Raw genomic sequence first — 25308 nt, forward strand, 5'->3', positions numbered from 1 at the left:
TTGTTTTTATTATTGTTAATATTGTTGTTTAAATATACTCCTCAACTTCTAAGGTTATTAAGGTTTCTGAAATGTATTACGTTATTCAAAGTTTATACAAAATATTTTAATAATGATACATGATAAAGAGCTTGAGTATATAGTTTTAATTACACGTGATATAATCTATATATAATATGTGTCATATTTTCCGGATCAGTTTCATCTCTTTGAGGGATTAATGAAGAATTGATGTCTTCTGGTTGGGTGCTAGTATTTCACATAGGTTATAGGGCAGGGATGGCAAACCTGTGGCACGCGAAGATTTTTACTATAATATATTATATAATATTATAGGTAATAGGTTAACATATTTAAAAAAAATTATTTACAATATTGAATATAATATTCAATATTATAGCAATATAATAATATAATATTTTTCATGGCACGCTCTAAAAAAAAAAAGGTAAATTTTTGGCACGTAGTGTTTAAAAGGTTTGCCACCCCTGTTATAGGAGGACATCAGTCTATCTTTGGAATCTTTCGTCAGGAGACGTTCGATTAGTAGCAGTAGTGTATTTAGGGGGCATGGGTGGCAATTGCTTCAGGCAGCACTTGTTTGGGGGGCAGTAAATGTAACCTAGAAGGTTTACAAAACAGATTTAAACATTTGTAAAAAAAAAAATGTGTACCCAGGCCAGCAAAATCCTAAACACGTCTCTGATTAGTAGTCGTTAACTGTTCTGATAAGGTTTGTGTGTTTATTGGTAATATTAATTTTTAATTTTTTCTTACAAAATATACAATTATATATTATGTGCACACGCGTGTGCATAATCTGTTTAGTTATATATAGTGGGCTAGCTAAAGAAAACCAAAGTTTCGAAATATAAATTTAAACACACGATGTACTATAATATGATAATAGTGTATAGCAAAGGTTTCCAAACTTTTTTAGTCATTTTCTAAAAATCCGGAGGCACCCTATGGACTACTTCGGTTTTATTTAGCAGTGCATAAGTATAAACAAAATCAGTGAGACATAGCTACCTGTATAATATATACAATATACATATATTATATTTTATAAAACAAATTCTATTACATTGAAAATTAACTATATATTTTTATTTTTAATTATAATTGACTAATATTATTTGATAAATAGGATTAATTAAAAATTTCACGGAACCCTAAATAAAGTTTGCGACACCCTGATAGGGAATTTCTGTTGTATATAGAGTACCTTGGGATTTTTAGAAGTCGCCTTTTGCGCCGAGAGTCAAAAAAGAACGGAAACCTCTGTCTTAGGTAATTATACTATTCGTCTATTCATATGTATATGTAGTTCCAAGTATGTTTTTCTAGTGATTAATACTCGAACACATTTTTATATCGTTATATTTAAATTGCATATATTATAATATATTATATTTTATGTTAATCATTTTGTTCTAGTGGTTGCGCTGCGGAAGATTGGGCGTATAATTATAACGTATGTAGCTAGTGCATTCGTCTGAAAATGTTCACTGAACGCGTTAGCCATATTACAATGTTATTATTTAAATAATATGACGTTTTATAAATTCAAACGCCAAAATATTAATTAAACAACACAGTAAAATATTAAGTCCATTCACCATTCACCTGTTCGTTTGTTTAGTTTGTACAAACAATTTAAATAAATTTGATACGGTGTGACCGTCTAGTGGTAGGCATATAATAATTATATGTATGCGAATAATTGGAATATCAAGAGAGGTGGCGGAATGTACAGTAAAACATCGACGAACACGAATTTTCTCAACAATTTTGAGTTATTACAATTTATTATAATAATAATTATATAAGTCAAATTATACAATACAATGTAGAATATATAATAATATATATATATTATGTAGAATATACTTTAGATTGTTGAAAACAAAATATTTTATTTGTCGATGGCAATTGTTATTGACACGCGCTTCGTCAGAGAGAACATATAATATACCTAACAATGGTAGGTATACTGTTCATATGAACATAATATATACATATATATTGATAAATATAGATATATAAGTATACGTGTAATAAACAACTCTGCTACTGGTGCCCAAAATGAAAACGAAAACAACATTGACGCGTGCGTGTCAAAATTTGATATTTATATAATATAAATACTTTATTTTACCGAATACAATAAAACAATATGACTAAACAAATAATTACCGACATCAGTAGCAGCGTATATTATAGCTGTATGTCAATTATTTGCACCTTATTTTTTATATTCATCTGTTATTATTATTGTTGTTGTATAGACTTGATTGACGTCGATACGATATGCGTTATAATAGTACCTACCTATGTATTATATGCTATATAAGTGTGGTTATTTTAAATAAATAATGATTTCAAAACATCTGTACACAAATATCTGCAGTACGAGTCGTATAAGTCTCAAACTCTCGACATAAAGTTTTGATGATTCGAGGAGATCTAAATCGCAATAACGACACTAAAAAGCCTTTCAAATATAATTTACATTATTATTTATTATTATAAATTATACATAGGTCATAATATAGACTATGTAGTTAAATGTGTACTGTGATTATTAAATCGATCGAATACATTATTCCATATACCTATTATACTTATATACCTACTTTATAAATATATAAGAAATATTATAATATATTAATCATTCTAGATAAAGGTACAGAGCATGAAATGGTCTTGGCAACAAAAAAAACCACAAGGCAAACATATAAGTAAATAGTAACCTGTTGTTTACTTATATGTATCTATACATTATAATTTGAAGCGTTTTGTGCAATCAGTTGACATCACTAGTTGAGAGAATTCGATACCACCCATTTTTAAAGAGTTAAATATAGGTAGTTTTTAAGTGCATAAATTCGTGAAGTGTGAATTGTAGTAATTATATTATAGTACTCATTATAGTGTATGTGAGTATGACTATAGTGTAAACGATATTGGGTGTACATCCACTGTTCACAGGCTTGTCACGATTTGCGGGTCACTAATCTGTGAAAGGCGAGAATTATATTTTTCACCAAAAAGATATATTTTTAACTTTGCCCATCGTACTTAAAAAATTACTAACGTGACAGTAAGTCTGAAAACTTTTTATATTTGTTGTGGAGTTTACAGTTTACATGAAGATTATCATCACACTTTTTTCAGTTCTGTATAGGTAGTAAGTAATAATTAAAAGTACCTAGTAGTTAAATAGTTAGCGCTTTAAAAATTGTTCACCTTTTAAATTTTTAAGCCAAATATATCTAAGGAAAAGATAATAATCGAAAGTTAAAAAGTGGAATAATTGATCACGAGTAAATTGTATAACAAATTCAAAAATGCATACTCATTTTTTTATCTCTAGTTTATTCAGTTGCGATGGACAAGAATAGTTAGTCAAAAAAATCTGATTTTAACATAATATAAATATGAATGAATTTTGTTTTGTAAATAGTACGTCATATTCTCAAAATGCCTTCTTTTTTTATTGTTAAAGAAGTTGATAAAAATGAAAAATAACAAGTTACCTACTGAATATAATTTTTTATTGAAGGATCAGGTATAAAAGAGTACATTTTAATAATGTAACTTTTATGAAATAATACTTTAGTTTAAAACAGATATGTCAATTTTCAGCTATTATATAAATGTTGTAAAATGTACCTACTTATTGTATTTTTTTTTTTTTTTTTTGTAGGCATATAAGTAATTGAAATTGATAAGTTAGGTAAGTTTTAAATTAAAGATAAATATTTTGTTTGAATAATAATTTATGGATAATATACATGGTACCCCAACTCTAAACAGAAAAGGAGAAAAGGGAGAATTGATCTATTTTTAAGTATAAAATATCTATATTTTACGATTTTAAAAGTTGAGAATCATTTTTTATTGATAAAAATGTTTGCTCCAGTATAATATAATTTAAATTATTTTAATAGTTTAATTAAAAAATTGAAATTATGAATAGGTTATAAATATTTTTAAAAAATAACTTCAAATATTTAATAGTCGCTGGTACATCAGTGTCTTGTATCAATGGACAATGAGTATACAAATTAAACAATGCATTTTTCATTCTCATCGGTGCTGTATCTAACAGAAAATTAAGTTTTATAATGTCCAAAAAAATTTCATATATTACTTTTATTTTTTAAAAAAAATCGTTAAATTTGGATGATTAAAAACTAAAATTTTTGATGGATAAAAATGAAATAAAATATAAACGATTTTTTTTATCATACAATGATAAAATATACACTTTAAAAACCTGCCTGTTAAAAATTTGTTAACAATTTTACCTTGTTTTTCATTACAATTCTATGCCCTAATATATAATTATAAAAAAATGTATATTGTAAACAAAATTTCATAATTATACAAAAAATAAAATATTGTTTAATGATTATGTGTATCTTTATTATAATCTATTTTAATTTAGTTTTATCCATCTCTATGTTTCTGATTGAAAATATTATTTTTTGTAAAAATAAATAATCTAATTTGTATTTTTGGTATAAGTCAAAAATAATTCGAAATTCTGTAAGTTGTAACTCTATATTTTCGCCTCAAGCGTAGCTTTTAAAAGGTTGATAATTCATGTTTATAATATATAACTTGTATATTTATTTTAAATTAAAAATAATTGATATAAATCTCATAAACTACTTAAACGTTTTAAAATGTTTTAAAATCAATGTGATATATCTTAATATCTATTTATTTTCAATATATTATATACCTAAAGTAAAAGGTCGTAACATTTGAAGAATAACTAAAATAAAGAAATTAATATTAGAACAGATTAACTATTATGACTATTATTATTATATGTATGTATATCTTGTCACATTCTATGTACCTATAATAAACTGATAATTATATTATTTCTGTCAATTTATCGGTACAGTCGTTTATAAAATTATTAATTGTTATCTATGGCAAAATTATATAAATAGTAACTAAATAGGTACCTGTGTTACATTTATTACCTAACAATTTCACAACATTCATTTTAGTGTTACACATGATTAACATTTGTGAATAACATTGTGCACTTGGTCAATACAAGTATTATATTAAATTTAAATTTAAAAAAAAAACAATTTTCATTTAGTAGTTAAGTTTTTAAAAAGCACAAAAGTTGTTCCAATTAAACAGTTTGCATTTTTTACAAAGCGCCTTTTGAAAAAAAAAACAAAAACATACTCAATACAGAAAAAACTGACAACAATTACTGTACTCATTCAATTGTACCATATGTGCATATGCGATGATATTCATATATATTATGTTGATTTACAAAAACATTCAAATATATATGACAATATCATCGTAGAGCGTATCATCAAATTTTTGTAACTCGTAAGTGTACGAGTTACAGATCATGAACGCTTATGAATTTAATCTCAAGTTTTGAATAAATCAATAATTACAATCATCATTTATTTAAACCGTTGAACTATATTTTGTGAATTAAAGCATATACAATATACATTATACATTATATATATTACAATACACATTTTGTTAATTTATGTTCTGCTAATTTATTAAATCATAGAAAAGTATATAATATGATGGTTTTTCATTAATCGACTTAGCAGTTCAATTAAGTTCCGTTTACACGGTACATATATTTTTTTTTTTTAAGTAAATAAATTATTTGCTAACTTACTATCTAAACATTATCGGGACTTCAAGCCCACTAGCTCGGTGAACAGTAAAATATAGTGAACTAACTATTGCGAAATCGATCATCACCTATTCTGATTAAAAAGTATTGTTTTATACAACCAAACAATATGGTGAGCAATAATGAATTGCGATTTAATTTTAGTTATTAATGAACGATTTGGACATTAAATCTTGAAAATAAAACGCGTGATTAAAAGAAGACTTTTACTTGCGTTAATTTATTTTCCTTTTTAATAGAAGTTTTCCAACATAATATTATAAAATAATATATATTATATATATTATAGCCTATATACATAAAAAAAAAAAATTCACAAATTAAAACAAAATTAGGACAACAACAATATTATTAAGTTACAATGTTATAACAGTGTTATATAAAGACAATTTTGGTATAAAGCACCGTTGTAATTATAAATTTATGTTTATTTTTTTTAACTAAAAATAAAATATTATATTTGAATTATATAATAGTAAAATCTATAGAGAAAAAAATAACTTTTAATCTATTATTGTATGTACGTATGAATATACAAACATATATAAATATATTATATATATTTGATAATAAAATATAATATAAATATAACAAACCATTATAATATATATTATATATATTATATAATATATAAACATACAATAACAGGCGAGTGTATTTATGAAACTATACTATATAAGTACTACCGTTAAATTAAATCGGATGAATAAATTTAATGTTTTTAACAATCGATAAACCCGCGTATGACTGTGGTTTTGTCGTAAAAATATAAAACAGAAATATTATAATATTATATAAGGTATCGATCCCTGTTAGTAAACGTCTGACTTAAAATCGTAATAAAAATATATAAGTTGATCACTTTACACGATAAAACGAACTAATCTTTCCGCATTGTAACGTAGTATAACGTCGGACCTGCGTTGTATTATAATATTACTGTAACATAATAGACATTGTTTTTTGACAATACATATTATTTACACACTGATAATAATAAGATAATACAACAGCGGTTGCAGAATGTTGTAAATTTGTTGTTATTATTCTTAAACGATAGTATTACTATTTAGTTATTAGTAAGAACACAGAAGCCAAACGAACAGAAGAAACGTTTCGTGTCGGCGCCAACCCTATTTAGCATCTGCGTACATTTTACATAACAACATACATAATATTATTATTAACCTATTATTAGCATTTTATAATATAATAATTATTATAATATTATAAATATTGTATATATTACATAAAACATGATAACTATATTTCGCCTACACGCTAAGAATTGTATAGTAGTAATTTTAGACATAATAATAATATTATTGTTTTATAACTATTCTTACTATACTAAGTGTTTTAATACTTTTTTTAATATTACGCAACGAAAATAAACAATATTTAATATTATGTAATCGTTTAAAACATGTTATATCAATAAACGGGCAAACAACATATTATTAACGCAATCTGTTATAATATATATTATATAATAATTTACAGATAAAAAAAAAAATGTAAACAAGGAAACAAACGAACCTCCCCTCTTTGTCACCCTTAAAACTTGCCGCTACACGTTTCGATGTAGCCGGCCAAATTCGAGGGAAAATAAATAAATATTATATATATTATGCGCAATATATGTACATCGTTTTCGATTTCCATCCGTATCTCGTTTGTTCGTTTATTTCGTACGAGGATATAGGCACCGGCGAGACGAATAATAATATTATAATATCATTATCTCGTCCTACGCCGGCCGACGCCATACCGGTCCACGTTATGACCAGCCACCGGTCAATTTGTGGAACAGCTCCTCGTTCAGCGTTTGATTCACCTCCTTGGAACGCATCGACAAAAATATGTAACCGCCGATGAATTCGTGTATGACTTTGCAGTCGGCCGACTGGCAGGCGAATATTATGTTTCCCTCTTCGAACTGCACCATCATGTGTTTGACTTCCCAGTTGATGTTCCACGCCTGCGACAAAACGAACGGTGGCGTTAAAGCGACGACGACTTTTGTGATCGAAAACACAATATTTATTATCGCTAAACTCACCTTCATCGTGTTGTATCTCCATGTTTTTATGTGATCGCCGGTCCGATGTCCATGCGCATCAGACGGTTGTACGCTATGCCCAGCAGCTCTTCTTTCTTGTGGCCCATGAACTTGACGACGAACAGTGAGATGCCGAACTCGGGTAACGACTGCCACGCTTTGATGTAGTTCATCTTGGCCTCCATCAAAGTCAATTCCTTGAGGTTAGCGTGCGCTTCGAGTATGCGCTGCTGGACCATCTACGCGAAAAATTATATTACAATATGGTGGCGATATTTTTTTTAATGACAAAATTAACTTTGGTCAGCCGTTACTTGTTCAGTTAAGTCGTCGACGTTTAGTAAGAAGTTAATATAGCTAACAGATAAAATAATATGTATTCGACTTTGAGAGAGTTCAATTATTAGTATGGAGTTGTCAAAATATTCTTTTTTACTGACTATAATAATATATTTTTACCCAATTCAGTCGAAAAAAAGTTGATACATTGTTATAAATATTTACGACGTAAGTCATCATATGATACAGTGATTGTGAAACTTTTAAACAATAATAACTCAACATAACGTTAAAAATTCATTCTAATTTATAGTTAGGTACTTGTTATAGTTGTTACATACTTTAGAGTAATAGTTGTTTAGAAAATTACACGTTTTTACTAAATTATTTGACTAATACATTAATATTGTTTGTTTATTTGTAAAGGTATTTGAAATTAAATAAAAAACATCTAATTAATCAGTTTTAACTATAAATATAGAGATCTTGACTTAATGTATTTTTTTTTTTTTTTTTTTTTTAATACACCTGCGGCAACTTAGGCCATTGGGGATGGATTAGGTTTTTAATCGGTTATTACTGTAAGGTTGGGAACGGTAGGGAGAAACACGTGTGTGTGTTGTGGCAGAATTTCTAATGGGGCACCCGTAGGTTTCTGCCATGCCCCGGGGTGGGGGATGGCGCTTAATGTATTATTATGCAATTTAACTGAAAAAGTCGAGTTATTGCACTTTTAACTAGATAATAGTAGTTAAAACTATGAAGTTGAAAAATAACTTTATTATTTAATGCCCCCCCCCCTATGTTTATAGGTAGGTATTTTTATGACCAAGTGTCATGCGTGACCACCGACTGTAGTGCTTACTTTTCCCTTGAGTTTTCTGGAAAACTTGTGTGGTATGTAATCTTCGACTGTGATGTCCAACGAAGAAGGGCTAATGACTGGTGACTGAATGATCGATGGATGTTGCATCTCGAGGAACGCTTTGATCGATTTGACTTCGGACTCGTAAGAGTGATCGGACAACGGGCGTCCTTTTGCTGCCAGTCTACAAGCAGCCATCCATTTTGCATACTGCTCCTCCTATACGAGTACGGTGAAGAGTGATTACACGGTCAGTTATTATCGCACTAAATATATTTAGTAGCAGCTAAGCACTTACGCTATCGCATTTAATACACATCTCGGTCATGCCATCGGAACTGGGCACTTCCAACTTAATGCCGAACTTGTTCTGCGAAATATTCACATCGGGTGTCACCTCGCATCCCTTCAGACTGACACTGTGCACGGGAAGTGCGCCGACTTCAGCGTCTTCCGCCGTTTTGTACATCCGCAAATGCAAATCTCGGCATGTGAACCAATACCGTTTAAACGCTTTCAGTGTAAACTTTTTGGGCCTATACAGGGAATCACGAGTTAGAATAATGCTGGTTTATGTCAAACCAGTCGAAGTGTACTCACTTTAAAAATCTCAAGTAATCAGATAATTCTGGCGCATGGATCAAATTGCTGACATTGCCCTGCGGCTGGAACCCTTCAAGCGTAATCTGAAGATCTGACAAAGCAGCATCAATATCGTCGTCTCCGCCTGACGTTTCTATAAGTGGTTGTGGTACACTGGCTTTTAGATTTATTTGGACCTGAAATCCAAAAGTAACATTAGATTTATACGCGGTATATCAACAAAAATTTTCATTGTGACCAGTGAAAATTTGTGAAAAACACTAATAAGTATTTAGGCCATTAATGATGGTTAACAATAATACACAGTAGACAACTGCTATAAGAGTACTTGGATATTATATGTATAGATATCATTTTAATATATTTTAATCGTGACGTACTTGTAGGGCTGCAAACATCAAAGCTTCTTCTTCGGTACAATCGATTTCACCACTCAACAAACTCCATTTTGCTTGTTCGTATATTTGGTTTATGCGTACAGAATCCAACCTGGGATTCAAATCGTAGAAAGAATAGAATTTAAACCGTAATTTTAGCAAATCGTATTCTCTGACACCTTGCTCCATGATCGACAGTGACGAATCCAACCAGCTGTATATAAAAAATAAACTTTTTAAGTAACTTTCGACGTTACTATGATATATTATATGCTTTAAAATACTACTCACGCCACGTTCATTCTAGCTTTCTCTACCAGTGATTTTGGTTTCAAGACTTTGTTTCGCACCTCTTGATTTAGCGAAAGTGGGCTGTTGGCCAAAGACGTATCGAGGGAGCCGTTTAACATTTCCAGTGACGTTACGTTGCCGTTCATTTCCGGTTTGCTGTATCCTTTCTTCCAAGTGCCATTTTGCTGTGGAATGAGTAAAAAGAGTAAAAAAAACCGTAAAATACGTACGCACAGATATATCTCGTTTATAGCTTTTCGATATTCTACTCAACATAGTTATGGTACTCACAGACACGGGCGAACTGATCGGCGTAGAATGATGTTTCAGTGGAGCGCATATGAACGGCGAAGACGACATGTCGAGGCTTCCGGTAGAGCCGGATGGGCTGTGGCTGTTGACAGCGAACGAGTTGGTGTCAGCCGATGGCGTTTGGCCACCGTTGTATTGCATTTCTTTCATGTTGTGCTTCAGGTGATACGGTTCCAGTGGCTTGCTCAGGGACAATTCTTCCGGGTGTCTGATATCTGATGGCGAAACGAAAAATACATTTTTGTAAATAAATAAATATTCACTGCACCATAAGTAGTAGGTAAAATAGAAATCAGATACTCACTCAGCTCTTTGCATATCTGTATGACGGCGTTGAACGTTTTTATAGAGAAGTCCACGCGCATGTCCACGTACCGGAGGTCGGGCAACTGGATGCGTGCAGTTTTGTGCATTCTGGTGAATTGCAGCTTGGCGTCAGCTTGCACTCCATACTGATCTAATGTCGACCGGGTCCTGGTAAGCCACGAGTTACGGTTGGGCCACCAGAGAGCGTGATCCGACCAGTCCATGGCTATATCTGTGCGGAAAAAAAATCAGTTTTATTAATATATAGTTTTGCAACTTGTTAGTTGGCCTAAAAAATATTGTATTCATGTTGTCGTATTGAGCGTCTTTCGTGTTTATTTGTAAAACCAAACGATTCACTATGTATATATGTACCTATGTGTAATCAGTGGTCACCCGGTTCCTGCAATATCTGGTTTCGTAATTATATATTATTATAAACGTTTACTGCAGTTATTCGCTAATTGAACAAATATATATGTATACATACAGTGTACACCTATAAATACATATTATTTTCTATCTAATTTGTATTGGTTACGACATAAATAGTTTAGATTTATTATATATACATATAAACATTGGATTTTGATACTATAAAAGCACATAATACGTGGTCATTTATGTACGAAATACGTATATTATACCTTTTCCTTTTATGGGTTGTGTTTGAGTTTAGTTATATATCACACATAATAGAGATAATATTGCACTGCAGTTTAAGAGTCGACACAAACGAATTCAATTAATATCTTGTAAACAATAGGGTTATAAAATACATTCGCAGCTGCGTGTAACTCAATGCCTAATCAATTGTAAACGTTTGAATTCTATACGGCGATATTCTAATACATAGGAATAAATTTGTTTACGCGCAAATCAATAAACTTATTTCAAAACAAATTGATCGACGATTAATTGCGTGGCGTGCTCAAAACAATATATAGGCGTAATAATAATAACGTTCATTGCTATCATGTGCACCGAGGTCATCGTTTTTACGATAGGTGAGAATCCAAGATTTTTATTTTTGTGCTTAATGACCCATCACGTTAAACATTTATGAGTAATACGCTCCATATGTTTCGAGTCTTCTCTCGACTGAATATATCATACGTCGATTGTGAGACTGTCATAAACAGCCCAACATTCCGAGCAATACTCATTAAAATGTATTTTATCTCCGTGGAATGTACGCGTTAGATTCTTTTTGAGTCGAACTCGGTAGGTACATACCGTTTTCCAGTTGAACGTAATTAAACAATCCTCAATAACAATAATATAAAAAAAACGAATTTAATATTGTTTTTGTTTCTACTCGGAACATCGTACACGCTCGTATAGTTCGATTGGACCGAAAAGACACTTAATTGTAGCAGTACTTTTTTTCACTTTTATTTGGAATTCGATCGAAACGTTTATTTTTTTTTTTCGAAATTCAGTTCTTTGCGAATACTCGAGACGCCACGGCGTATAAAATAATAATATAGGTTTTTACCCGTACAATGTATACATATTGTACATAAATAAACTACGATAACCTAATTAAACACATCGCGCGCGCGTAGGTATGTATATTGTATTATACGACGGTCGTGTCGACTTTCAAACCGATAGACGGAATAACAAATAGGGCAGATGGTATGTGGTTGTTTTTTAGTGTACAACACACAATAATATAATCGGAGATTTTATACAGCGCAGCGGTGTGTACGATTATCATTGTTTATTATATCTACTCGAGTTTGATCGGGCGCGTTCGGTATCGTCGGGAAATTTTTAAAATCAGACGCCCCGAGAAGTCGTGACCCGCAGAACAGAACTCGAGTTTTTTCAGAACACCGCCGGCGGTAATCCGAGAGGAGGAACACACGACGAGGGACTGCGGTCCGACATGTCGAGACGACCGCGTCGGTCGCATTGCGACAATATGCGGTTTTGCGGTCTCGTCGCCGCCGCTGCAGGCGCCGCAGACGGCACGCAATATTTAATGGCACACCGTGAAAACGACGGCGTGAGGACCTAAGACCGTCTGTATCGCTCGCGAAAAACCGCGCAAGTCGTCGTGAAAGGCTGCCTCGCAACTGCACGCGGGGATGCGATATGCGTGCAGTGCGATGGCGGCATTATAATAATAATATTTTATCGCGACACGTCGACACTAATACAACAACAATACATAATATTATTATATATAATGCGTCATCCTCATTAGGTCTCGTGTCGTCGACTCGTATAGGTATACGAAAATAATAATAATGTGTTTTATCGCGTCAGCTGCGGCGGCGGCGTATATACTTACGTTTCGCTTTGGAGATATATATATATATATTGCAGGTACCTACCTCCTATATATACATAATATCGTACGAAGGAAAAAAAACCTGCCGCGTGACACGGAATAAAATACGTCTTTGGTCCGGCAAGGTTATAATAATAATATTGTATGTACGCCTTATAACAATTTACACACACATGGTCGCGCGCGCGAGGCTGCCGTTGCCGCCGATTTTACCGTAAGCAAACGCCATGTATGGAAACTGAATTCTTCGTTCGTTCGGCCGACCGACCGACCGACCGACCGACCGCCGCCGCTCGGCGCGAGCAGCATAGCTACGGCGAGCCGCCACCGCGGACTTTCTCTGCGTTTCGTGGCGGTTTCGCGCGTCTTCTCCGCCCGTCGCCGTCGCGGTATAGTGCATATTATTATTATATTATTACCATTGTAATGTATGTCTGCAGTGGTGAATATTGGCCGGACGGTCAAACCGAAACTACGCTACATTCCGAGATTATAAACCTAGGTAATAATTATATACCCGCGGAGTAATAATTATCGCGTGGTCCGAGACGTCTATAAGTATTAAACCGATCACTGTAATAGTCCTGCGTTTTTCGATTCATTCACGATAATGGATTTCCTTCAAATTTTGATTGTCGAATCGTTTTTAAACGTATTCGCTAATGATATACGACCAAACCTATATAGGAAACGCTCTGTGGAAGTGTCCAGAGGGGTGGATTGTACTCGATCGAACCGTCATCATATTTTATTTCGATTTTTGCACCCGGCCGACCAGACCTAATATATAAACTATAAAATATATAATTATATCGTCCATATTTATAATACCTTTCTTTTAAACGCATATGACGAGTTTGACATTTTTCGATATTTTATTTTACTATTATAAAACATCAGATAATCAGATTATCTGAATGCGATAACATATTTGGACAAACTAAAAATTAGACGCACTACTCGCGCGATCGACCCAAAAGTCTCAAGTCGGAGAGAAAAACAACAAGCTTACTTATAGGCTACTTATACAGGCGCATCTGGCAAATTCTAATAACTATAATTTATAAGAGATTCTATGTAGGATTCCGGATCGAAAGAAGACAAACAGAAATAATACTATAATATTGTACATATATACGAAAAAACTAAAATTTACGGACGTCAACGCTGAATCATATGAAATAATATTATTATATGAATTTATATTTGTGTAAACGATGCGCTACAGATGTGCTCCGCGATTTACGTTGGCGTGACTAGGTCAAATCGAAGGCGAAACCTGACGTTTTTGCTCGCACATAACCATAAAAGCCAAACTTCTCGCCTTCGGCCCGGCTTTTGACCGTCACCAAACCAACCCGTGAATAGTATGCAATATACAGACATATCGCTGGCGAGTATTAAGGTTTCCCGCGAGAGACGTAGTTATTGTCCGGAATATTATACATATTCGCGTAATATAATAAATCGCGATGGTTTCTTTCTTTCTTTTTTTGTCTTCTGCAGCGTTCCGAGGACTCGAACGTGTTATAATAATCGTCATCGTCGCGAGAGAGCGCGATCCGGCCAATGGGAAAGCTGCCCGGAGACCGGCCTTATATGGGAGTCAATCCGGCGGTTTCGCAGCCGCGTTGTCCTTGCCGGCGTACTATTATTTAATATTATACGATGTATTATATATATTATAAGTTGTGATTTTTTTATTTTTATTAAATTATAAAGGGAAAAAACCCAACGAACATCGTCGTCCTCTCGCGCGACCACAGCCTTGGTAAAGTACATACCTAGCTACTCTTTATAAATTCACAAAATATAATATACACACGTCACATGCAATGATATATACACATGGGAATAGGTATTGTACAGTATACACGTATACGATATATCGCATACTGCCACGCCATCGCGAAACGCGTTTTATGCACATCGACCGAGGTTAGGAGGAGTTTTTAAGACGCGTTCGCGGACCTAGGTATAGGTATATATACCATACGTAATACTGTAATATTATTATAGCATTGACTTGCATTGCATTTATATAGATCGGACGACGATGTGTCGCTCCGCTTCGGCGAAAAAATGTGTACTCGACGATATAACTCGATCGATAATATAATATATAATACATCATATATAGGTATAGGAAATTTATAATAATAACGATGACAGTATACGATTTGCGCGCCGTCGGCCTTGAACGAATCATACGCGATTTACGACCGGAACCGAATTCGTCATTTGGCCGATTGGTTTATAAATGTAAATGTATACCGCGGTGTTGCCGGACGTCCGACTAGCGCTCCCCATCGCGGGCTATAATCTGTGCGATTGATTCACGACGTCTGTAAACGCATTTTATTATACGGGGTGTTCGATAAAGCGCGAACGACGACCGCCCGGTTCCAAAACGGTAAATTACGTATTAAAGTATATTATAACTTTTCGGTCACAAAAAAGCGATATGTGTCCTCAAAAGTCCCATATGGTTCACCTCAAGCAGGTGGTTAAGGAGAGGTCACCACATCGACCTCGCAGGACGAGACGGAGCGCGGTGGTTTTTTTTGGAGACTCGTTCTCTCTGCTGCTATAACGGCTCGTATTTTCAACAAGTCGCGGCAGAGGTGCGGAAAAAACTACCTATAGGTACTATTGAGATCCAAATCTGCGGATCTGCCATGATTTTCACCCTGTATACGATTATTTCGAACCGTACCGACGGAAACGACCGCGGACACGAGGGACTGTCGCCGGTGACGGTCCTCGCGAGATATATTATCCGATCGTCAGAGGGACGAGTGCGCTGTATAAATAAACATCGTCGCGAGTCGCCCGGCTGCAGCGACAGGCCCGTAGTGATTCGTCGTACTTGTCGGCTGTGGAAACGAATGAATGTAGGACGCTTATAGGAATAGTGTCGCACAAAGGTCCGGAAAAGGGATGATAAAATATGTGTTGCGCGGGGAGACGCGTTATACACACACACGCGCGCGTAATAAATAGAATCGAACGCAGTTATAATAATATTATATATATATATATACGGCGATAATCAACGGAATAGAGCGTAATAACACGCACACGCCCCGAAAAACGGGACCGTTTGTGGGTTATATTTTCTACCCGCTCGCGATTTCTTTAAGGGACCGTATACAGGACAGACATTATATTATTATTAGACGCGATGTGTGTTATTATGCGTCATTATTGTTAGATACTATTATATTGTTATAAATTACGTGTGTACGAGTATATATAATATATAATATAGACCGTTAAAAAAAAAAAAAAAACCTTTCGATAATGACACAGTAACGAACTACGATTTTCTTTGCAATCGCAGCCGTGTGTGTGTGTGCGTCTGTGAAACGCCTTTATACGATACGTATATTTTGCTCGTACTACTGAACCGGAACGCCGTTGCGGTTTCAGACCGAATCCCTGCGCGTTTCCGAAAAATGTCAATACGCTCTTAATTATATCGACGCCGTTCGTTTTCGGGCGTTGTATATATATAATAATACATATTATACGAAATCATATTTGTGTATAGGTAGGTGGAACTCGAACGAGTTTCGTGTTGTAATTTCGTTTTTCACTATGGTTTTATCACAATGGACCAACTAATAATACTTCATATACCCCCTATTATTACATATATATATATGACGCGTAATATACGACTTCGATGCGTAGTCACACGCGTTCAACGGAACGGGTATGCCCCGGTACGATGTGGGTACCAAGTCGGAGGTCGGAAACGATTTAGAGACGAAAAGCGCGTTGGGTTCCCGAATCGTTTCAACCGTCACTACAGGTACGAAAAAGTATATACAATATTCGTTATGTATCGTGTACGTTATTATTGTTGTTGTTGTTGTTGTTATTTATCGCGACAATAACTGCAGCAGCAGTCGTTTTAATATATTTTTATTATTATTCATTCCACAGTCGGTACGCATACACCTCCTAGCTATCTCGTCTCGGTTCTCCGCTGGCGGTCGCCCATTGTTTTTTTTTTTACGGTTTAAGTCAAATTTACTTCTATATACATAATTTACAGCGATGAGGTACTTGTGTACGCGTCAGCCGTACAGCAATAAAGTCGGATCTGCGCCGCGTCCACACGATAATAGGTATATAATATTATAATATTATTATTGTGACCGGTCTAAACATTTCTACGGCAATATCATATTATATACGCGATATTCCCACGAAAAGGTCAGGAACCCGCGGGGGTGCCCGGTTATCTTGATTTCGGATTTACCATGAATGGGCCTGGCGAGATTCACCGCGGCCGATTTCTATACGGTCGCGGCGACGTTTTCGTATGCAAAACCGTCAGCGGCGACTTCACAGGAGCGCACACAGTATGGTAGTTCGTGAACGTCTTGCATGATAATATTGCACTCGTATTATACGTTTTCGGCCATGTCAAAATATCACGTAGTACTACGATTGAATGTAAAGTGCAATGTGCATTGTGTATTATGTATAGTTGTATAATATAATATGTCGGACACACTGCCAAAAAGTTTTACGCGTTGTTATTTTGCCGTTTTTTATATTTTGATTATTATTTTTTATCGACAGTTCCGCCGGAAACGCAATAATATTTAATGTTTTTATTATACTGCAGTTGTAGTGCGTCTCAAATTTCAATTTCTTTCCGTCTACTGTCATAACAGTAGGTGTACCTATACCTATACTTTATATCCGTCGTAGATGCTATGTCATACTGCTGGCGAATAGTAATTATTCGGAATATTACTCGAAGATTATCGTAGATGTATTTAAAAGCGTTTAAAAAATTATGTGCGAATGGTAAAAACGCATTACTCATTATTTAATAATACAATTTATACGTCCTCGAAATTATTTATTACTTGCAAAAAAAAAAATAAAAAAAATAACGTCATATCAGAGTATTACATCACGATAAATTGGTTGTGGCAATGAAAGGCTATTGAGTAAAAATAACATGCATACATTCATACATATACACTTATGATGTATATATATATATGTACAATTAACAAACTAATTATATACTGCAACGAAGCCGTTTAATTTGTACACAAATATTGTGTAAGACAGGCTTGAGGAACGATTTATGCGCCGATGAAAAATCGGTCGAATAAAAAATTACATCTACTGCAAAATAGTATATATCGTAAAGTATGCGAGTTAAAAACGCGACGTGTATACGACGCTTGTTGTGGAAAATGATGATTATTTTTTTTTTTTTTTATCAAACCCGTTCGAAGAATGACATCTTATTGTATATATTTTAATATTATAATGGCAAAAGAATAAAACGCATTAAAAACAAAATAAAAACTCGAGCGAGTAGGTGGCAGCAGGGTTGTAAGCATATTATAAAGTATGATGCTGCAACAGTACAATATGGTCGTGTTGTTTTGAGTACGTATTATATTATATCGACTGTGTGCGTTCATTATTATTTCGTTAATACTATGGTTTTTATTTTTTATGATTACGCACGTCGCGTGTACACCCATTAATCATCCCTCGAATCACGTTATTGTTCTCAATGGATAAATCGTATATTGTTGACGCGTGTACTGTGTATAGGTATTTGATAACTCGAATGGAATCGTATTATAACGACACACACACGTTACGATAAATCATGTGCGCACAGAAACGAGATTATACTTATTTTCGTTTGAAATCCGACTAACCCACTCGTCGGACCGAAATCCGATAAACGGCGTTTCGATCGGGATATTTTCTCGTTACAAATGATTTATTGCCCTACATATACAATACACATAATAATTCCGTCTTACAAGCTCGCGTTTACGGTATACGCGGTATACCGCCGGTACACATTACGCAGTTGTAGACGCACTACAGAGATATACGACGACGACGACGACGATGATAATGTCAGGAACGTTTGTGTACGCCGCAATTACGTCATTTCGATAACGATTTATAGTTTTTTTTTTTTTTTTTAATAATATTCGTGAGGTCTCGTGAACACAGCTCGCGACTCGGAAACGAAAATAATCCTATTCGTGGCGCGTGCGGATAGACAATTGCATACGCGTACCTATATTATTTTTTAAATCATTTGCAAACTATACGGCCTATACGCTGCGCCTAACGCTTCATTGTGGACTTTTTTCGAGGCGTATAAACACACCGGCCGCATTCTACGCATATATATCGAATAATAACAAGAATAATGTACGTTAAGGTATATATTATACGTCGTCGTCGCCATGGCATTAAAATAATAATAATATACGTACACACACGCTGCAGTGTTACCGGTTTCAGCCGCGGAGACCCTGTGCGCGTGCGATTGTCATATATTATTATTATTGAGATCGTCCTATTGTTCGCGGGAAAAGTCTTTTTTTCTCTTTTTCCTTCTTAAGCCCCACACACACACACACACACACCGCCGACCGCCTTGTACTGCAGGACTCTGGCCGACGGTCGGTCTTTCGGTTTATATCATGATATTATAATATATAATAACAATAATAATATATTATGCAAACATATAATAACAATAATATACGAACGTTTAGAGTCTCAATATACCTGCGCTCATATAAATAATAAATATATATCATTATTATTATATGTATATATATACATGATATTATATGGACCCGACGTACTCGGTCTCGATCTTCGGTCGCTGCAGCCACCCACGGCGACGACGGTGTTTAAACGCGCCGCTTGTGACGGGAGAGTCCTCGCCCGCGGAACGGGCGGCGGGTGACGGTCGACGGATAAACAAAGTGGTTTTTTTTTTCTGTCGAGGGCGGATGGAGGTAGGCCTGTCGGCTAGAGACGAGTGAAACTGCAGTGCGCATAATACGATATTATATTATAGGTAGTATATGATAATAATAATGATATAATGACGGGTCACCGCCGCTAATAGATAATAATAATATAATATCATAATAATTACGGCCCGGCATTATTTATAAATATAACAATATAACGTGTTGTAGGTGTATATTATTATTATTATTATATCACGAGGCGCGAGCGGCGGCGATGCGATTATCTTCGGATTTAACTACGTCCACCATATACGCGTATAATATAGGTACATAATAAAAAATAATAAGCGCGAGCGACCAGCCGAAACGGTGTTTGTTTCGCGTGCGATAAACGACAAAATATTTTCCGGCCAGTCGTCCGACGAACCGAACACTATAATATATATATAATATAATAATAACAACAACAAACAACATTAATAATAAATCATCACTGCAGTGTGCAGCGCAGCATTGTTACAGGTAATAATAGGTGTACTTATTATTGCGAAACGCGTTTTTTTTCTTTCTTTTTCTTTGATTTTTTGCCTCCGAACGCGCGCGCGTCATCCGATTATTAATATAACACGCGGCCGTCCGACGAAAATGTAGTTACAATTTTTTTTTTTATTTTGTCCATCATACCTGACATTCGCAGACGATAAAAACTAAAATAAAAAGTACATATTATATAATTGTTCGTACACGTGTATATCCTCGTTCGTTAAACGAATATAAAAGTATAAATTATTATAATATTATTTTATTACATGTTGTACACGAGGTGCTGGCCAAATCAATTAATAGTGCTGCTGCACCTCTACAGACTAATATCATACATAATAAAGTAACGCGCATCCATCACCGGTTATAATTTATTTTTCTCGTTTTACTGGAAATCGTACGTAATAAAATATGTATATTATATGCATTATTGCGTACATAATGAGAATATTATATGCATTGCACAACTATATATTATAATATATAGTGTTTAAATCACAAGACTCGTACTTATAAACGATAAAATGTAAAAAGACTTCAATTAGAGTCGAGAAGAAATCGACTGAAGAACAATACTACTATAATGGATTACGATGATAAACGTATAGAGTTATGTTTTCTCTATTATTCTTAAATTGAGGGACGATTAATCAGTTGAAGTGATCGGTCATATAGAAATCACCGAGTCGAGATTAACGACAGACCGTGATTGAGCTCTAAATAATAGTTTGTTCGTTTACTCGTACGAGGAGAAATTATTGTTCATGTACACTGTACACCGAACTATGAATATAGTGGCTGCTGTGTCTTCATAATTCGGGACGGAAATCGCTTCCCTTCTCGAAAATATATAACTACGACGGGACGAAAGGACATCTGCAGCAAGAGACGAGATCAATGAGACGTCATTCATATTATTAGGTATATGTGTGTGTACTTAATAAAATAATATTACGGTCCTGTCGTTTAATATAGGCGCATTACCCTATTACTACGTCGAAAAATCATTACCTAGCCGACTTATTTAATACGCTTATATTACGCTAACAAATTGATTGTAAGTGAATCAACAGAACGTCGTTTGTTTCATCGCATATACGAGATCCACGACCGTCGTAGGTTTCTTAAATAATAGAATGACTACAACAATACGCAGTTTAATCATTTTGATTAGGATTAATTCTCTAGCCGAACACAGTCGTCTTCACTGTGTACGCGGTTTCTATGTCGCGTATATATATAATCACGTGTTCCATGTTTCTACGCATATGCACTATACGTCACAGCCGTAGAAATACTTGACGACAGCAAGTCTGAGTAAAATGTCCGGAGAGGGAGAAATCTATAAAGACGACATCCGGTTAAACGTGGAAAAAAATTCTTAAAACGTTTTCATTTTTTAACAATATCTCTACACACGGCTTATACAAATAGAATCTCATATTTAGTTATTAACTAACTCTCCATTAATATAATATAAAATTATTATACACCATTATCGTCCTGCGTGTAAGACTATTCTGGTTGGCCAAATATGAAATTAATCACATGCATCACTGCACTTGCAGCAACCCGTCAGTTATTACCACCATATAATATAGCACGCGAGATTTATCTGATCAGTGTCGCATCTTTTTTTTATACGCAATATTTTTGTACTGTACACAACCATGGTGTCGGATGCACCGGAAACTCAAGGCTGAGGTCGTTTTAAAGACCTCGGTATATGATGTCCTAGTTTTTTCTAATCTCTGTAAGAAAATCAACTATTGACCATGTAGAAATGGCGGTCGCGAGCAAAAATTAATTTTAAGAAATATTACTCTATCGTTTATTCTAGATCGCTATAGACTCAGTTTTTTCGCTACTCGCGGCTCGATTTAAAGAAACCCGCGAGCCATGTGCGATACCCGATTGAAATGTTTTCTTTTTTAAATCTTCGAACACCTCGAACAATGCGAAAAACATACAATATTGATACATCATAATCGCCGGGACTTCACCGATGGATTACTTTGAATATTCCGCGAGTTCAAATCGTCGGACGAAACAGAACACGAAACATCGTTGTTTTATACGTTATATTTAACGGGAAATATTCAATATAATTCGCATTTTTACAAACCGCACCTGCTTGTCGTATATACCGTGTGCCTAACCGCAATATAGAGAAGCGAGGTACTTATAACACCGGCTCTGAAGCATAATATAAACGATTAAAAAATATAATAATATTATAATAATAAGCGTTACATTTTCGTGTCCGCGCCGACGTACACATCACACGCGCATTATTACAGTATAATAATAATAATAATAATAATATGATAATATTATGTACGTCGGCGTCGTCCACCGCACATCGCGGCGTGTGTGTATTATTCTCGTTTAGCATTTTCTGTATGGCCTCATTACGGCGCTAAATACATGGTCGTAACAAGCCGGATAGTTATTCGGATAGCTGCTGCCGGTTGCGGAATCCCATTGACCCGGTGCATAATAATGACGTCGGCGGCACGCGGTCGTCCGCAAACAAATCACGACGATTACACGAGCCGTCCCGCGACCGTATGCGTTATTATATACGATTTATACTCGATTTTTGTGAGATTTCGTCCCCGACGTCTTCGCTACGTACATTCAAAAAAAATTAAATTAAATTATTTTCTTTTTAAACTGCGCAGTTAAAACGCGAAAACGGTTCGGCCTAAAACGTAATGTTATGCGACACTACGACTGTCGCGAGATCGCGTTTAAGCATATATTATAATATTATATAGCCCGCAAAACGGCGGTGTACGTATATTATACATATTATAATAATAATATATGATACATAATACTATTCGCATAACAGCATATAACGCGTGTTATATAATATCGTTTTCGTGACGTGGACGGCGCTGCGTTTGTTAATATCGTATAATATAATATTGTTATAATATTATGCATATATTATACGATGTGACACGGAGTTGCCTAAGCCGCGCCGGCGCTAAGTATAAAGTTTAAACGCCACACTATAGGATTATTATAAACAGCGTACATTATAAGACGTATAAGGATATAAGGAGAATAAATTTATGATAATCGTTGCTCACTGGAATCGCGTATTATTATTTCGAATTTCAAACGGAACGATAATGCTAATAATAAGCCGTTGGAATATACGTATAATAATATTTTACTGTCTGCACACACGTCGAGTTCTGTGCGCATTACGTTATAATATATTATAGACGCGATTTCGTCTACAGCGACCGGCGCATGTAGATACGTACGTCATAAACACCGCTCGCGACCTCGTACGAGATCGTGCGGGGGGAAAAAAAACGAAAAATATTGGCAACGAGTTTCGCAAGTAATCGTCGCGATTTTGAACGTTTCCGACGCCACTGACCGACCACTCGTCGGCGGCGGGAGAGGGAATAAAAATCTGCACATCGACTGCGCTCGGCAATAACCATCGCATCGCACGAGCAATAATATTATATTATTACACGATAATATAATAACGATATTTTAAATATAAACCCGCGACAGATGTGCCGCCGATATTGAACGGTCGCCAATAATGTTATTATATATACAAATTTCGAACAAACAAAATTCATATGCGCTTTCTAAAACTGGGTTATTACCTTCGCGGACAGATGTATAATGTAATACGTTGGCGAGTACATAATAATATTATTATTATTGTCGTCGTATATATGAGCACACATCGCACGCACACACACACGACTTGTTGTTTGCTCGACGCCGTTTGTGCATGAATATTATTAGGTATTGTATTTTTACTCTAGCGCGAGCATACACGACGAGCGTGCATGAAAAAAATAAAAAAACGATTCGAAACGCAAAAAGAAGAAAAAAAAATTGTAATATTTGCGGTGGCGAGAGAAAAAAACCGTACGTCCGCACGACCTTGGAGATAATTAATGTCATTACCGACAACGGAGCGGTTATGAGCTGCAGTGTATACCTAATATACACACACACGCGATATGTATACGCCGAAGCAGTGTTCTCGCAGTACACCGCGGATTGTTGTAAAAAATATTAATTACCATAATTATTATTATACGATATATGGCTGGCGGTCGAATCGTTCGCCGTCGGTACACGACGTGTTTATATAAGTTTAAATATAATATTATTATCGTTATTATTATTATTATTTTGTTTTATTCCGTCACGTGCCTCCAATATATATAACGGTCTTGTAACTTACAAACACGACGATATAATATAATGAGACGTTGATTGATACGGAAAATCGCCGTGCGCAGAAACGCGTATACACAATATTATTGTTATCCTTAATGTACGAAGAATATATAGGCTCGTGCGCTCGCAAACTCTACGGCCGTACGATGATAATTAGGTATATACGTGTGTATCACACACAATGGCCCGCAGGACACGCGCCGCAGCGTTTTTTACGATGTATACCGCAGACCGATTTTTCGTCCTGCGATTTTTGTTGCTCGTCGAATGTAATTCTAGAATGACTTTTCCGTCGGCAGGTATATTATTATTGATTGAGTTGAGTTTCAGTGTGAAATGTCCGAAACGTTTGTACGCCGATCTCAAGCTTTATTATATATTTGTTCACTGTACAACATACGCACGGTAGGTACGTCGGGATTTACTTGAACTGCAAGTAGTTGTACGCGGTGGTTATTTTTAGAATACGTTTTAAGCAGGCTATGCGCCAAAACCGACAAAAAAATTATTCACAGTCGTGGGCAGTGGAACCCTCCTCCCGGGTGGCCCTCACAACCCCAAATCCGATCGTCCTGGGTATAAGTGTGGTTTAAAATAATTCGTTACTGCGCCTATATAGAAACATAAAGGTACGCGATGGAAATCTAACGAT

General features: G+C 34.8%; 1 protein-coding gene across 1 annotated transcript in view; it reads right to left on the bottom strand.

Annotated features, from left to right (window-relative positions):
• Positions 1-5458: 5458 nt before the first annotated feature.
• Positions 5459-25308, bottom strand: part of LOC114122069 (unc-112-related protein-like) — a 90059-nt gene continuing 70209 nt past the window's right edge. Inside the window, 10 exon segments of the mRNA XM_027984621.2 lie at positions 5459-7691; positions 7773-7816; positions 7819-8011; positions 8917-9135; positions 9215-9452; positions 9517-9695; positions 9900-10110; positions 10188-10372; positions 10479-10714; positions 10804-11037. Of these exon segments, the coding sequence (XP_027840422.2) occupies positions 7491-7691; positions 7773-7816; positions 7819-8011; positions 8917-9135; positions 9215-9452; positions 9517-9695; positions 9900-10110; positions 10188-10372; positions 10479-10714; positions 10804-11037 (1940 nt within the window). The 3' untranslated portion in view covers positions 5459-7490.

Source organism: Aphis gossypii, chromosome X, assembly GCF_020184175.1.
Source record: "Aphis gossypii isolate Hap1 chromosome X, ASM2018417v2, whole genome shotgun sequence".
Taxonomy (NCBI): domain Eukaryota; kingdom Metazoa; phylum Arthropoda; class Insecta; order Hemiptera; family Aphididae; genus Aphis; species Aphis gossypii.